At 36.7% G+C, this 15,097-nt stretch overlaps 1 protein-coding gene across 4 annotated transcripts in view; it reads left to right on the forward strand.

Annotated features, from left to right (window-relative positions):
• The first annotated feature begins 534 nt into the window (after window positions 1-534).
• LOC123546026 (pleckstrin homology domain-containing family A member 1-like) overlaps window positions 535-15,097 on the forward strand; it is a 65,584-nt gene continuing 51,021 nt past the window's right edge. For all 4 annotated transcript variants that reach the window (XR_008372351.1, XM_053550998.1, XM_053550999.1 and 1 more), the window contains exons 1-4: window positions 535-683; window positions 1,989-2,183; window positions 3,656-3,712; window positions 13,272-13,317. Coding sequence is in view for 3 of the 4 variants with exons in the window: in XM_053550998.1 (XP_053406973.1) it covers window positions 2,040-2,183; window positions 3,656-3,712; window positions 13,272-13,317 (247 nt within the window). In the remaining variant the exon portion in view is untranslated. The remainder of the gene's footprint in view (window positions 684-1,988; window positions 2,184-3,655; window positions 3,713-13,271; window positions 13,318-15,097) is intronic.

Below are 15,097 nucleotides of genomic sequence, written 5' to 3' on the forward strand. Positions count from 1 at the left end.
CAAAATGAATTTTAGATATCACAACATAGTGAATAAATAGTAACATGGCATCCCGTTATGGAAATCATTAAATAAATGACATTATTAATGTATGAATGATACCATAAAACAAGAAAACTGAATTTAAGATATCAAATGGTAGAATTTCAAATATATCTAAATCTATGTTTTGAAATATTTCAGTGCATTCTGCGATATCAAAAATTATCACTAATATACCGATATCATAATATAAATTTTGATATCTCAAATTCATTTTTATTTTATAATATCATTAACATTCATTACTGATGCCACAAAATGAATTTGGGATATCGGAACATAGTAAATAACTAGTAAAACGGCATCCCAAACACGTATATGGAGAAACATTTTTTTTTTCATTTTAAGAAATTTAAACAACCCTTATTACATGTGCGTTCATATCAATCTTTGAAGGTGGTTCGGACCTGTCAGACAGAAAATCTCCATTGGAAGATGAATGGGTCCTAGTTAAACAGAACATACTGGTATAGCAAATTGATTTACTACTGTGCTGCCAAAAATGTCAATCCCCGCATACCATTGACAAGTCGCAGATTAGTTTACATATTTACTTCCTGTTTACTGATTTTATTTGTTTTTGCTAATTATCTTGCAAATTATTGAATATTCTTCCTTCTTTATACAAGCTATCTAAAGAGGTAACTAATACTGATAATATACAATCGATAGACTAATTTTTGGAGGAAGTATTAGCCGTTTGTTAATGTGTTCATTGTAGTGAACTAGTACTCGGATACTGTAGGATAATTTCAGTTACCGGAAGGTTATATTAATGATAAATGATTAACTACACACAGCAGTCATCAAGTTCACCTTTTGATGAAAATATAGGTCTTGGTTTTTATCTAAATTATCATTACACTATCTATCTATCTTCTGTTACTGTCTAACCCATTACAGGGACATACATACTTGTCAAGACACACGCATTTCAGCCCTACATCACTCTCACATGCCTACTATTCCAAGTCACACGCATTTTAAAAAATAAAACAATTTTTTTTTTTTCATAGAAAGTCATTAAATCGAACTTTCCATGTGAGGGCGTCTCCGGCTTCTAGGGGGCTTTGCCAGGTCCCCCCTTGAGGTGCAACCGCCCCTTCAAACCCCTATGACAGCTATGGACATAGACACTTTTATGCGCGTCAAGCCACAAAGATTGTTAATAGAAAATAAAAGAATATGGGGCCAAAATAAAAGGGAAAGGAAAATTTGTTAGTGATTTAAAAGATAAAAACGGGTGAAGAGCAAGGTTATGGTGAAGTGTTCAATGTTGCAAGCAGCAGCATTGAACTGCTCAAGGGGTTGGAAGAAAGGGAATGTCAGATGGAAGATTATTACATAGGACTATAGTCCTGGGGAAAAAGAAGTATTTGTAGTATCAGTGTTTGCAGAGATTAACCTGTAAGACAGCAGATGATAATTGCGTGATTGCCTAGTAAGGGGGATGAGATAATCTTCCATGGGGATTGCAGCCAGCTGATTTGAGATTTTATACATAAGAGAGAGTCAGGAGTCAATGCGCCGTAGATCTAGCCTGTGCCATTTTAGGCTGTATAGCATGTCAGTGACACTGGAGGTGCGACCAGAGTCGGATGTAGCCCAACGCACTGCCCGTCTTTGGACCTCTTCTAATTGGTCTATTTGGGTTTATGTGTATGGAGACCAGACTTCAGAGCTATATTCCAGCTGTGGTCTAATGAGGGTCTGATATGCCATGGACTTAACGGGTTTGGAGTTAACCTTTATATTCCTGCAGATGAAATTTGGAGTTTGATTTGCCTTTTTTGTTGACCTATTTATGTGGTGTCCCATGAGAGATTGTTTGAGATATCCACGCCAAGGTATTTTGCTGAGGTGACAGATTCTAGTATTGTAGTATGCAGGAAGTATTGTGAGGGAATATTATATGTGTATATATAATATGATGACTTATGTTCCAGAGTTTTCAGTGGTTCCCAGTGTGGGATGTTCACAGATGTAGTGATACAAAGATGGCACAGCTGGATGCTCGAGGTCGCCTCTGTGGGTTAATGAAGATTGAGGATGATAACCATAAGTTTGTTGAAACTGGCATGAGATACTTTCTTCTTGATCTGGAAGAAGAAAAATTAAAGCTGTACTTTGACCAACCAGAGGTAACTGTTCGACTTAAATGGTGTTTTCTTTAATGATTCAGTCCTAAATGTTTAAACTTATTAATTTTATATACAGATTACAATGTATATGTTTTTACAGTATATAATATCGAAACATTTAAAAATGTTGGGATGGGCCTCCATGGCCAAGTGGTTAAGGTCGCTAACTTTGAATCACTTGTCCCGCTGATGTGGGTTAAAAAAAACCTTGCTTAGGTTGTAGAATTCTTCATGAGGAAGTCATCCAGCTGGCTTACAGAAGAGCAGTGGTTCTACCAAGGTGCCCGCTCATGCCTGAAATAATGCCCGGAAAGGCATCCACCATCAAAACCTGGAGCGGTGGTCTAGTGGTTAAGGTGTCGGCCGTGCAACCCAGGGGTCTGGGTTCGAGCCCCACTGGGGTCATACCATGCCTTCTCATATGACACCAGTACTGGTTTTTCCAGGAAGCAGACTCGAGAGTTCAAATAAGCTTGAAGCTTCAATCACAATCGAGCTAAAATGAATTAGTATAATCTAAAAGCTGGAAAGGTCACCATATTATAGAGATAGGTTCTAAAATTTTCAATGATAATATTACATTAAATAAAGTCTAGAAAATAATTTCCAAGTCCTTGAAATAACCAAAAATGATTTCACAAATGTGGAGTTTATGATAGTTTTGTTAATATCAATAACAGAAGTTTTAATTTTTAATTTAAAGTTGTGATCCACAAAGAATGACAACTCTTGCCTTAAGCTTAAGTACTTATAAGTTGAGATCTATAAGTTTACTTCCCTTGCAATTACACAATTGAGTGGAAAATGAAAACTGTTTTCTACACAATATCATACATTTTTGCACAACAAAATCATTAAGGATTTATTCATTTGTGTTTGATTTACCCCTCAAGACATGGTTCCTATGATTCTGTCAACTTACATATGGTAAAAAATTAACTTTTAACAAGCCAATAATAAAACGAAGTACCAGTAGGTAAATATTAGAGCAGATAATACAGTTTTGCTTGTATCAAAATGTCACAATAGATCCACTTTTTGTAATACAGAACACCTGGTAGGATTAGCAAAGGTGCAATTATATTGATCTCTATTTCCTATGCCTACATATTACTTAAAATTTTGTGGGTGTGAATCTAAAACCCTTTAAAAAACATGTTGTTGTTAGTTACTTCAAGAACTGAGATATACAGACAGATCTTACATCAGTTGTGGAGAAAGTTCTAGCAACATACATTAGTGATGCTTGGCATTCAATTTCTGGACTTAAGTTTTCATTAAATTTTTATTTGTAGTTTTGGATTGTTGAGACATGCCAATGCTGCTACCTTTTAACTGACATATATTATCATAGTTGTTCAGCAGCACAATTTTCAGCATAAAGCTACAAAAAATATTAGGTATTTAAATAGTTTGAAGATTGTATCTTAAAAATGTAGTATTCTTTGCAGTTATAAATTTCTTTATTTCAGCACCTGCCAAAGACTTGCTCCCCTTGTCAAGAAATAGAGCTGAATTTCATCTCAAAGGTATATTAGGATGTTAAATGAAAAGTTTGGTCTGTAAAGCCCTTGTCACACATCCACGGATTGGGCTCCCGATTCGTGGGCATCCGGGAGAATCCGTATAAGTCAATTAAAGTCTGTCTTGGAATAGGGAACATCCGTGTACTGACTTTTTAGCTCGCCTGAGCCGACGGCTCATGGTGAGCTATTAGGATTGATGAATGTCCGTCGTCTGTCCGTTCACATTTAGTTTGTTTACACTTTAGCATCCACAATTTTGAAGCAGTCTTAATCAAACTTGGTCACAATGTTTTTGGTCACAAGACCTCGGATGAGTTTGATTATCAGTATGACCAGAGTTATGTGCCCTTGATTGACAAAATTTGCTATATTTCACTTTGTTTACACTCTAGCATCTTCATTTCTTCACCAATCCTAATCATATTTATGCAGAAAGTGTATGACTTCAAGATCTTGGAAGAGTTAGATTGCAAAATTGGGCTGGTAGGACAAGAGTTATGTGCCCTTGATTGACAAAATTTAATATATTTCATCTTGTTTACACTCTAGCATCTTCATATCTTCACCAATCCTAATCATATTTGCATAGAATGTGTATAACCTCAAGATCTTGGATGAGATCCATTATGAGCAAAATCAGGCTGGAAGGACCAGAGTTATGTGCCCTTGATTTACACAATTTACTATATTTTACGTTGTTTACACTCTAGCACCTTCATTTCTTCACCAATCCAAAACATATTTATACAGAATCAGGGTTCTCGAAAACGCTTAATTCTGCTTATTTGTATGCAAACTTTTTGGAAATGGACGCCAAAATATTGCAACCGCGGGTCCCCGAGACGTGTAAAAAATTTGTCAAACGCGTAGCTTACTGATTACACAAAAGAACTACCTTGTCCAAAGTTCGCCTATCAATCAAAGGCTGAGTTTGTGGCTGCTTTACACTCTCAACCAATCAGAGATTGTTGTTTTCCAATAACAGCATGGTCGATTAGTTAGCATTGTTTACGTAACACGCGACAAACATGCGCCTTTGATTTATGTGATAAGTGTGTTAAACCAATTTATTTTCATAACACACGACTCACTTATGCTTTTTGCATTCGCCGCAAATTTAGATAATTGGATTAAATGATGACTGAAAGTAGTGATGTTTGCACAGTAACTGGACTTAATTTAGCCGTACTCAACTTTATTGTAAAGTTATTCGCAGCCGTTCCCGAATTAATAAATTAATGTGTCAATAATTGACTCGCTTTGTTTCCACAATGGATGCGATACAAAACATATTTCAAACGCAAACATCGTTCGGTCATTTAAAGTATGAAATTTGGGGAATAAAAATTATTCAAATCAATGCAAAATTTTGATATTCTGATGTTATTATGTCCCAGTTAAAACAAGAAAAACTTTGCGTAAACCTCAAACGTGTTGAATCTTGTGCAGATATTGATAATATTGAAAGAGAAACCGAGTGAATCTAACGTAAAAAATCAAAACGGATCAGAACTGTATGGAATGATTCCTGGTTCAGGACATTTCCATGGGTTGAAAAAGTGACTGAAAATGACAATGTTCAAGAAGTATGTTGCAAACATGTAGTTGATGCCATAGATGATTATGATAATGAGTGTGTTTTTGTTTTTTATGCCCCCGAAGGGAGGCATATTAGTTTTCAACTGTCCGTCCGTTTGTTAGTTAGTTAGTTTGTTCGTTCGTTCGTCACAACATAAACTTTTTGCATGAAGGCCTTTTACTCGCAAACCACTGCACCCAGGCCCTTCAAACTTCACATGCTGATAGTACTTATTGAGTACACCACCCCTACTGACTTTGGGGTCACCAGGTCAAAGGTCAAGGTCACAGGGGCCAATGTTAACATTTTGCATGAAGGCACTTTACTCGCAAACCACTGCACCCAGAACCTTCAAACTTCACATGCTGATAGTACTTAGTGAGTACACCACCCCTACTGACTTTGGGGTCACCAGGTCAAAGGTCAAGGTCACAGGGGCCAACATTAACTTTTTGCATGAAGGCACTTTATTCGCGAACCACTGCACCCAGGACCTTCAAACTTCACATGCTGATAGTACTTATTGAGTACACCACCCCTACTGACTTTTGGGTCACCAGGTCAAAGGTCAAGGTCACAGGGGCCAACATTAACTTTTTGCATGAAGGCACTTTACTCGCGAACCACTTCGCCAGGACCTTCAAACTTTACATGCTGATAGTACTTTATGAGTACACCAACCCTACTGACTTTGGGGTCACCAGTTCAAAGGTCAAGGTCACAGGGGCCAACGTTAACTTTTTGCATGAAGGCACTTTACTCGCAAACCACTTTACCCAGGATCTTCAAACTTCACATGCTGATAGTACTTATTGAGTGCACCACCCCTACTGACTTTGGAGTCACCAGGTCAAAGGTCAAGGTGCTGCGGGAGGGCATTTGTCACCATTAGTGACAGCTCTTGTTTTTCACTTGAATAAAATAGACTTTGTTTTGAAATGTTATTCCTTATCTCTTTACCATGAATACAGTTACATAAATGGAATTTTATAAGGCAAGAGTTTTTAATTAGTTGTTTCTTGGGAGCAGTGAATATGATACACTGAAATTCAAAGTGAAAATAAAAGTAAGGCATTTTTGTAACTTCATCATATTAGATATAAGAAACAAGCAATTAAAGAGGCTTGCATTAAGAGTTTTTTTCTGGTCTAGCTTGAATTATTTTTTATTTGACTGAGACTTTCTTTAGACTATAAAAAGTTCTGATATGGCATTTTTAGCTCGACTATTCAAAGAATAGTCTAGCTATTCTACTCACCCTGGCGTCGGCATCACATCTTGGTTAAAGTTTTGCATGCAAGTACATACAGCTATCATTTAAAGGCATATAGCTTTGAAACTTATGTTTTCTTTTTCTAGGTCAATTACAAACCTCACTGGGTCAAGTTCCATAACTCTGACATGTCTTCGGGGTTATAAAACTAGTTGATAGCATCAAGTCCCATAACTCTGACCTGCATTTTGGCCAAATTATGCCCCTTTTTGGACTTAGAAAATCCAGGTTAAAGTTTTGCGTGCAAGTACATACAGCTATTACTAAAAGGCATATAGATTTGAAACTTATTTTTACTTTTTCTAGATCAATTACCAAGCTCACTGGATCAAGTCCCATAACTCTGACATGTATTTTGGGCAAATTATGCCCCCTTTTGGACTTAGAAAATCCTGGTCAAAGTTTTACATGCAAGTTACTATCTCTAAAACTAATGCAGATATTGAATTGAAACTTCACATGTATCTTCAGGGTTATAAAACTAGCTGATAGCATCAAGTCCCATAACTCTGACCTGCATTTTGGCCAAATTATGCCCCCTAGATCAATTACCAACCTCACTGGGTCAAGTCCCATAACTCTGACATGTATTTTGGGCAAATTATGCCCCCTTTTAGACTTAGAAAATTCTGGTTAAAGTTTTGTGTGCAAGTAACTATCTGCAGAACAAATGCAGATATTAAATTGAAACTTCACATGTGCCTTTGGGGTTATAAAACTAGTTGATTGCATCAAGTCCCATAACTCTGACATGCATTTTGGTCAGATTATGTCCCCTTTTGAACATAAAACTTCTGGTTAAAGTTTTGCATGCAAGTTACTATCCAGGGGTCTAGCTAGGTCCAAATTTTTGGGAGAAGTCACTTCTCCCTCAAGCTGATGATTTAGGGAGAAGTGGGGAGACTTTAGGGAGAAGTGGGAAGACTTTTCATACCGCAAGGCTGTTGAGTGAGTCGAAAGGTGGCTGTAATTTTCTGTTTCTAGATAAAGAACATTGATGTGACCATTCATTTTCTTAGTTAGATCATTTCCCATACAGTGGTTATTGTTCTATTACAAAATTCTGAAAAAAGTTGTTTTCAAAATTCAAGCCGATGCTGTAAATGTAACCCGCCGAATTTTGGTTATATGTTGTATGAAGTGTTTATTATTAAGACCAAGTCACCACCTCGGTAAATGTCAGTTTTTCACTCGAATAAAACTGAAAGTAAACTGTGTAAACTAGAAATACATAATTCAACTTAATTCATCGATGGAAGTCATTTTAACATAGTTAATACATTACAGTCATTCTTTTATCATAGATAGCAAATAATTGTGTACAATATTCCAGTTAATGGCAAGGTTAATCAGTAGTTTCTTTATAAAACAGTGTTTTTTGTACTCGAACATGTTGACAAATTAAACGCGAACTGTCATAGACGTAACCGTGGCACTAATTGGCTGAACACAATCGACTCTGGTGTATCGGATAATTTGATTCGATTTGACACTTCTCGGGAAAATCTCGCAAGTACCTGAAGTGGGCGGAGCTTAAATTATGCTATCGGCGTTGTGTTTGTGTATTTCAACACCTTGTTATGACACCGTGCAAATTGTCAACAGTGCGGGTAGCAGTAATTAGCGAGTGCGGAAGTCAAAGAAAATCGGGCGACTTGCATTTCGCTTTGCGGTTAGATTTCAGCGAAGTTTGAAGTTTCAAAGCGCCTATTTCGCTCAAGGCGCCCACTCGCGAGAGGCCTGCTATCTCCAAATCAAATGCAGATACTGGATTGAAACTCTGTAGATATTTTAACATTTAGGGTAACCTTTTCCAGCTTCTGAGACAATAATTCGAATAGTCGAGTATTGGCTGTCTTATGAACAGCTCCTGTTTTAATATATTATGACATTTAGATTTACAGCAGTCTGAAAAATCTCTATTAAGAAATTTAAGATGCACATCCACCCAAGATTTTAAGATTATAAAACTTCTCTGAGACCAGTCTGAAATGTGCAGCTACTGATTCATCACTTTGGAATCTGGCTTTAATCTATCGTGTATGCATAATATTTAAGACAATCCTCAGATGTAAGATTTATAAACTATGGCCTTGGCAAAAGGAAGCGCTTCTGAAGGACATGACTTTTCTAGCCACCGGCAAAACTATAGGACTCAATATTTCATACAGCTTTTTCCAGGAGGGGAGTCGAGGACTCCTACTTTGAAAATCCTAGTGAGAACCCTGCAGAATGTGTATGAGCATAAGATCTCAGATGAGTTTGATTGTGAGTGAAATCTGACCATTAGGACTAGTGTTACTTGCCCTGGATTTTACAGAAATTGCTATATTTTCCATTGTTTACACTCAAGCAACTTCATTTCTTCACCAATCCAAATGATATTTACACAGAAATTGTATGATTAAAAGATCTTGGATGAGTTCCAAGAGCTAAATCAGTTTAGTAGGACCAGAGTTACGTGCCCTTGATTTACAAAAATTGCTATATTTCACATTGTTTTGCATTTTTAGCTCAACTATACGAAGTATGTAGAGCTATCCTACTTGACCCCGCGTCGGCGTCCTTCTGCGTCCGCACTTTGGATGAAGTTTTGATGCACTTTCTCTTTATCTTTGTTATTACTGGATGGATTTGCTTCAAACTTAAAATAGTTGTTCCTCCTCATCACCCACATCATATGGCACAAGGGTCATGTTTCTGGCACCAATATTTCATGAATTATCCCCACTTTTTACTTAGAATTTCAGGTTAAAGTTTTCGTGCACTTTCACTTTATCTCAGTTATTACTAAATGGATTTGATTCAAACTTAAGATAGTCATTCCACATCATCACCCACATCATATGACACAAGGTCCATAACTCTGGCATCAATTTTTCATGAATTATACCCCCTTTTTACTTAGAATTTTATGTTAATTTTGATGCATTTTCACTTTATCTCTGTTATTTCACAAGGGATTTGATTCAAACTTAGAATAATTATTCATCATCACCACCTACCGGTATATCATTTGACACAAGGGCCATAACTGTGACACCTGTATTTTATGAGTTATCCACCTTTTGTAGTTTTGTACTTAAAATTTCAGGTTAAAATTTTGATCCACTTTCACTTTATCTCTGTTATTACCAAATGGATTTGATTCAAACTTTATCTACATCATCATCCACATCATATGATACAAGGGCCATAACTCTTCCACCAATATTTCATGAATTATGCCCCCTTTTTACTTAGAATTTCAGGTTAATTGTGGTGCACTTTCACTATATCTTTGTCATTACTTAATGAATTTGATTAAAACTTAAATTAGTTTTTCCAGATCCTCATCCTCATCATATGGCACAAGGTCAGTCACTCTGGCACAAATGTTTTATGAGTTATATCCCTTTTTTACTTAGAATTATTTTAATTTTGATGCTTTTTATATCTCTGCTGTAACTAAATGGATTTAATCAAACTTAAAATGGTTGTTCCACATCATCACTTACATCATACAACACCAGTTCCATAATGCCGGCACCAGTACGTTCTGAGTTATGCCCTCTTTTTACTAATAGAATTTCCAGTTTAAGTTGCGATGCACTTTTGCTGTATCTCCAGTATTACTAAATAGATTTGATTAAAACTTAAAATATTAGCAGCATGATATGACACATGGTACATTACTTTTGCAGAAGTTTTCCGGGGAATTATGTTCCTTTTATATTGATTTAATTTTTTGAAACTTAAGCTATTGTCCAATGTCTTCATCCACATTTGAGTCATTTAACACTCCAGTGACAGCTCCAGCTTCCTCAGATGTACCCAATATCACTATCCAGCATCTCCTGTGACAGCTCTTGTTCTTTCTTCACCAGTCCTAATCATGTGTATGTGATTGATTTGAAAGTTCAAGTATTTTCACCCATGCATTTTTAGCTCACCTGTCACAAAGTGACAAGGTGAGCTTTTGTGATAGCGCATCGTCCATGCGTCAGTGCGTCCGTGCATGCGTAAACGTTTGCTTGTGACTACTCTAGAGGTCACATTTTTCATGGGATCTTTATGAAAGTTGGTCAGAATGTTCATCTTGATGATATCTAGGTCAAGTTCGAAACTGGGTCATGTGCGGTCTAAAACAAGGTCAGTAGATCTAAAAAATAGAAAATCCTTGTGACCTCCCTAGAGGTCATATTTTTCAATGGATCTTCATGAAAATTGGTCAGAATTTTCACCTTGATGATATCTAGGTCAAGTTTGAAAGAGGGTCACGTGTGGTCAAAAACTAGGTCAGTAGGTCTAAAAATAGAAAAACCTTGTGACTTCACTAGAGGCCATAGTTTTCAATGGATCTTCATGAAAATTGGTCAGAATGTTTGTCTTGATGATATCTAATTCAAATTTGAAACTGGGTCACGTACCTTCAAAAACTAGGTCATTAGGTCAAATAATAGGAAAAACTTGTGACCTCTCTAGAGACAATATTTGTCAGGGATCTGTATGAAAGTTGGTCTGAATATTTATCTTGATGATATCTAGGTCAAGTTCCAAACTGGGTCAACTGCGGTCAAAAACTAGGTCAGTAGGTCTAAAAATAGAAAAAACTTGTGACCTCCCCAGACGCCATATTTTTCAGTGGATCTTCATGAAAATTGGTCATAATGTTCACCTTGATGATATCTAGGTCAGGTTCAAAACTGGGTCACGTGCGATCAAAAACTAGGTCAGTAGGTCTAAAAATAGAAAAACCTTGTGACCTCTCTAGAGTACAAACTTTTCAATGGATCTTCATGAAAATTGGTCAGAATGTTCACTTTGATGATATCTAGTTCAAGTTCAAACCTTGATCACATGCCGTCAAAGACTAGGTCAGTAGGTCAAATAATAGAAAAACCTTGTGACCTCTCTAGAGGCGATATTTTTCATGAGATCTGTATGAAATTTGGTCTGAATATTCATCTTGATGATATCTATGTCAAATTCGAAACTGTGTCAACTGCGTTCAAAAACTAGGTCAGTAGGTCTACGTTGTCCGTGTGTAAACTTTTGCTTGTGACCACTCTTGATGTCACATTTTTCATGGGATCTTTATGAAAGTTGGTCAGAATGTTCATCTTGATGATATTCAGGTCAGGTTCGAAACTGGGTCATGTGCGGTCCAAAACTAGGTCAGTAGATCTTAAAATAAAACTTTTGCTTTTGACCACTCTAGAGGTCAAATATTTTATGGGATCTTTATGAAAGTTGGTCAGAACGTTCATGTTGATGATATCTAAGTTCGAAACTGGGTCATGTGCGGTTCAAAACTAGGTCAGTAGGTCTTAAAATAGAAAATCCTTGTGACCTCCATAGAGGCCATATTTTTCAGTGGATCTTCATAAAAATTGGTCAGAATGTTCACCTTGATAATATCTAGGTCAGGTTTGAAACTGGGTCACATGCGGGCAAAAACTAGGTCAGTAGGTTTAAAAATAGTGTAACTAATTGGTGGTTTTCAATGAAACAGCCAAAATGAACTGGGTTGCGTGTGGACAGGTGAGTGATTCCTCTTGTTATCATTTGAAATGCCCCATGGTACACACATCTACAGCTACATACTCCAGATCTGTAACACCTATTTTAGCTTGACTATTGGAAGCAAAAACCAGGGCCCTAGGTCTAAGGTCAGGGTTACACTTAGAGGTCAAAGGTCAAATATAAGAATGAAATTTTCTTGTATGGCCTTTAAGGGGGTTGATGAATGCTTCTACCTATTGTCACCAAACTTTATATGCAGGTCACCCATTACACTCAATTTAGGTCAAGGTCAATAGGTCGAATAACCTTAAGATTTGATGTATATGTAACTGGCATAGAGACCTACCAGCTGCTTGGGTTTGGTGTCACTTGGGTGAAGGGTGAATTATTAAAAAGAGATTTTACAACTTTTCCTCAAAACTCGCCTAATTAAGTATGCTTTGACCTACGATCTCAAGACTTGTTGTGTGGGTACCTGGACTAGAGACCTACTAAGAGTAAAATTCTTAGCTATACATCCACTGACAAATATGCAGTTTGGGCAGTTTCCACCGTTTTTAACGATAGTCCTTGTTTTCGTATTTTTGAAGCTACTGTCATGATATTTGAATAATGTGTGCAGTTCTGTAACAAAAACTTTTCTTCTAACAAGCTCTCGACAGGCATATTTTGTGACTATGGCACCCTTGTTTTGAGCCCACTTTAATGACTGGATGTAGTTCATACTGACACTCAACAATCCTTTTGGCAATACCTACAAACTTACTTATATATTAATGACATTGACCCTCATATGACATTCATATTCAGACTTAAAACATTAATAAACAACATTTTTGGTCCTACAGCCCATGTAAATGACACAATTTAGTTCATACTCACACTCAACAAACCTTGTGGCAAGACCTACAAACTGACCTCTCTCTCTTTATATATATATATTTATATTATATATATATATATATAGAGAGAGAGAGAGAGAGAGAGAGAGAGAGATGAATAGATGACTTTGACCGTCATATGATCTTCTTCTTTAAACTTAAAACCTTAAGAAACAACATCTTTGGCTATACACTAAGGGACATGATTTTGCATTTGGAAACACAGCCCCTTGTTTTATTTATAGTTATTAGTGATATAGTAAGGCTCGCTTACAACATTTAATTACATCATTCTATAAAAGCTGATTTGTGTCTGTTTTCTAGGTTAGTGATGCTAGAAAACTGCGTCCAAAGGCTGGATACTGCTTTTGTAAGTATCTCTCATTGTTTATTAATTGAATGTTTGAAATCACTTGTTTTTACATTGAGAGGAAATAGTATCACAATCTCTTATGGGGTGTGAAGTGAAAGTGGATAAAAAGTAGGTCAGAGATTTTCACCCTATGTATTGCTACACCTCCTCATATGAAACAGGAAGTCAGGAACTAGTTTATCCTGAAAGTAGACACAGCAGTGTCAGGTACTAGTAAGCTTCAAGCTTCTCTTGCTGATGAGCCGAGATGAATAAGTTAAAAATATTTACAAGGAACTAGAAATGTTTACCTTACAGGAACAAATGAAACTTGGCTTGATGAAACTCCATTATGCATGTATCAGTTGAAGCATAAAAGTGGACTTTGCTATCAATACAATTAAAAATTATACATACTGATTACTGATGTTTATGTATATTTCTCAAGGTTCACAATTGTCCAGCCTAAAATCTAACCTCTTGCTTGTATAACACTTACAAGGAACCAGATATATATCCTGGCTAATAGTTACACAGTCTAATCCTTGGGTGGGGAACCAGATAATGTATACCAGATATCAGTCATGGTGAAATAGTTGCAAGACTTGTCTGACATTCGGTCAGATGGGTTTTCCTGGGTCATATGACCAAAAACATGTAAAGAGTTAACAAAAACAAGTAGATATTAGATAGATGAAAAATGAACAGGGGCATAAGAAAACTGCATTGTAAAAAAACATTTAGGCAGTTGTAAAAACCGACCCGCTCCATACTGTATGGGACATATGGTCAGACGCCCCGAATTCATGTCAGACCTACCCATTTTTAGCTCACCTGAGCAATGCTCAGGTGAGTTTTTCTGATCGCTCGATGTCCGGTGTCCGTCGTCTGTCGTCTGGCGTCTGTCGTCTGTCAACATTTAGCTTGTGTATGCGATAGAGGCTGTATTTTTCATTTAATCTTCATGAATATTAGTCAGAATGATGACCTTGATAAAATCTAGGCCGAGTTCAAAAATGGGTCATCTCGGGTCAAAAACTAGGTCACTGGGTCAAATCAAAGAAAAACCTTGTGTATGCGATAGAGGCTGTATTTTTCAATCAATCTTCATGAATATTGGTCAGAATGATAACCTTGATGAAATCTAGGCCGCGTTCGAAAATGGGTCATATCGGGTCAAAAACTAGGTCACTAGGTCAAATCAAAGAAAAACCTTGTGTATGCGATAGAGGCTGTATTTTTCAATTGATCTTCATGAATATTGGTCAGAATGATTGCCTTATGAAATCTAGGCTGAGTTCGAAAATGGGTCATCTCGGGTCAAAAACTAGGTCACTAGGTCAAATCAAAGAAAAACCTTTTGTATGTGATAGAGGCTGTATTTTTCAATCATTCTTCATGAGTATTGGTCAGAATGATAACCTTGATGAAATCTAGGCCGAGTTCGAAAATGGGTCATCTCGGGTCAAAAACTAGGTCACTAGGTCAAATCAAAGAAAAACCTTGTGTATGCAATGGAGGCTGTATTTTTCAATTGATCTTCATGAATATTGGTCAGAATGATTGCCTTATGAAATCTAGGCTGAGTTCGAAAATGGGTCATCTCGGGTCAAAAACTAGGTCACTAGGTCAAATCAAAGAAAAACCTTTTGTATGTGATAGAGGCTCTATTTTTCAATCATTCTTCATGAGTATTGGTCAGAATGATAACCTTGATGAAATCTAGGCCGAGTTCGAAAATGGGTCATCTCGGGTCAAAAACTAGGTCACTAGGTCAAATCAAAGAAAAACCTTGTGT

Source organism: Mercenaria mercenaria, chromosome 9, assembly GCF_021730395.1.
Source record: "Mercenaria mercenaria strain notata chromosome 9, MADL_Memer_1, whole genome shotgun sequence".
In the NCBI taxonomy this organism is placed as follows: Eukaryota; Metazoa; Mollusca; class Bivalvia; order Venerida; family Veneridae; genus Mercenaria; species Mercenaria mercenaria.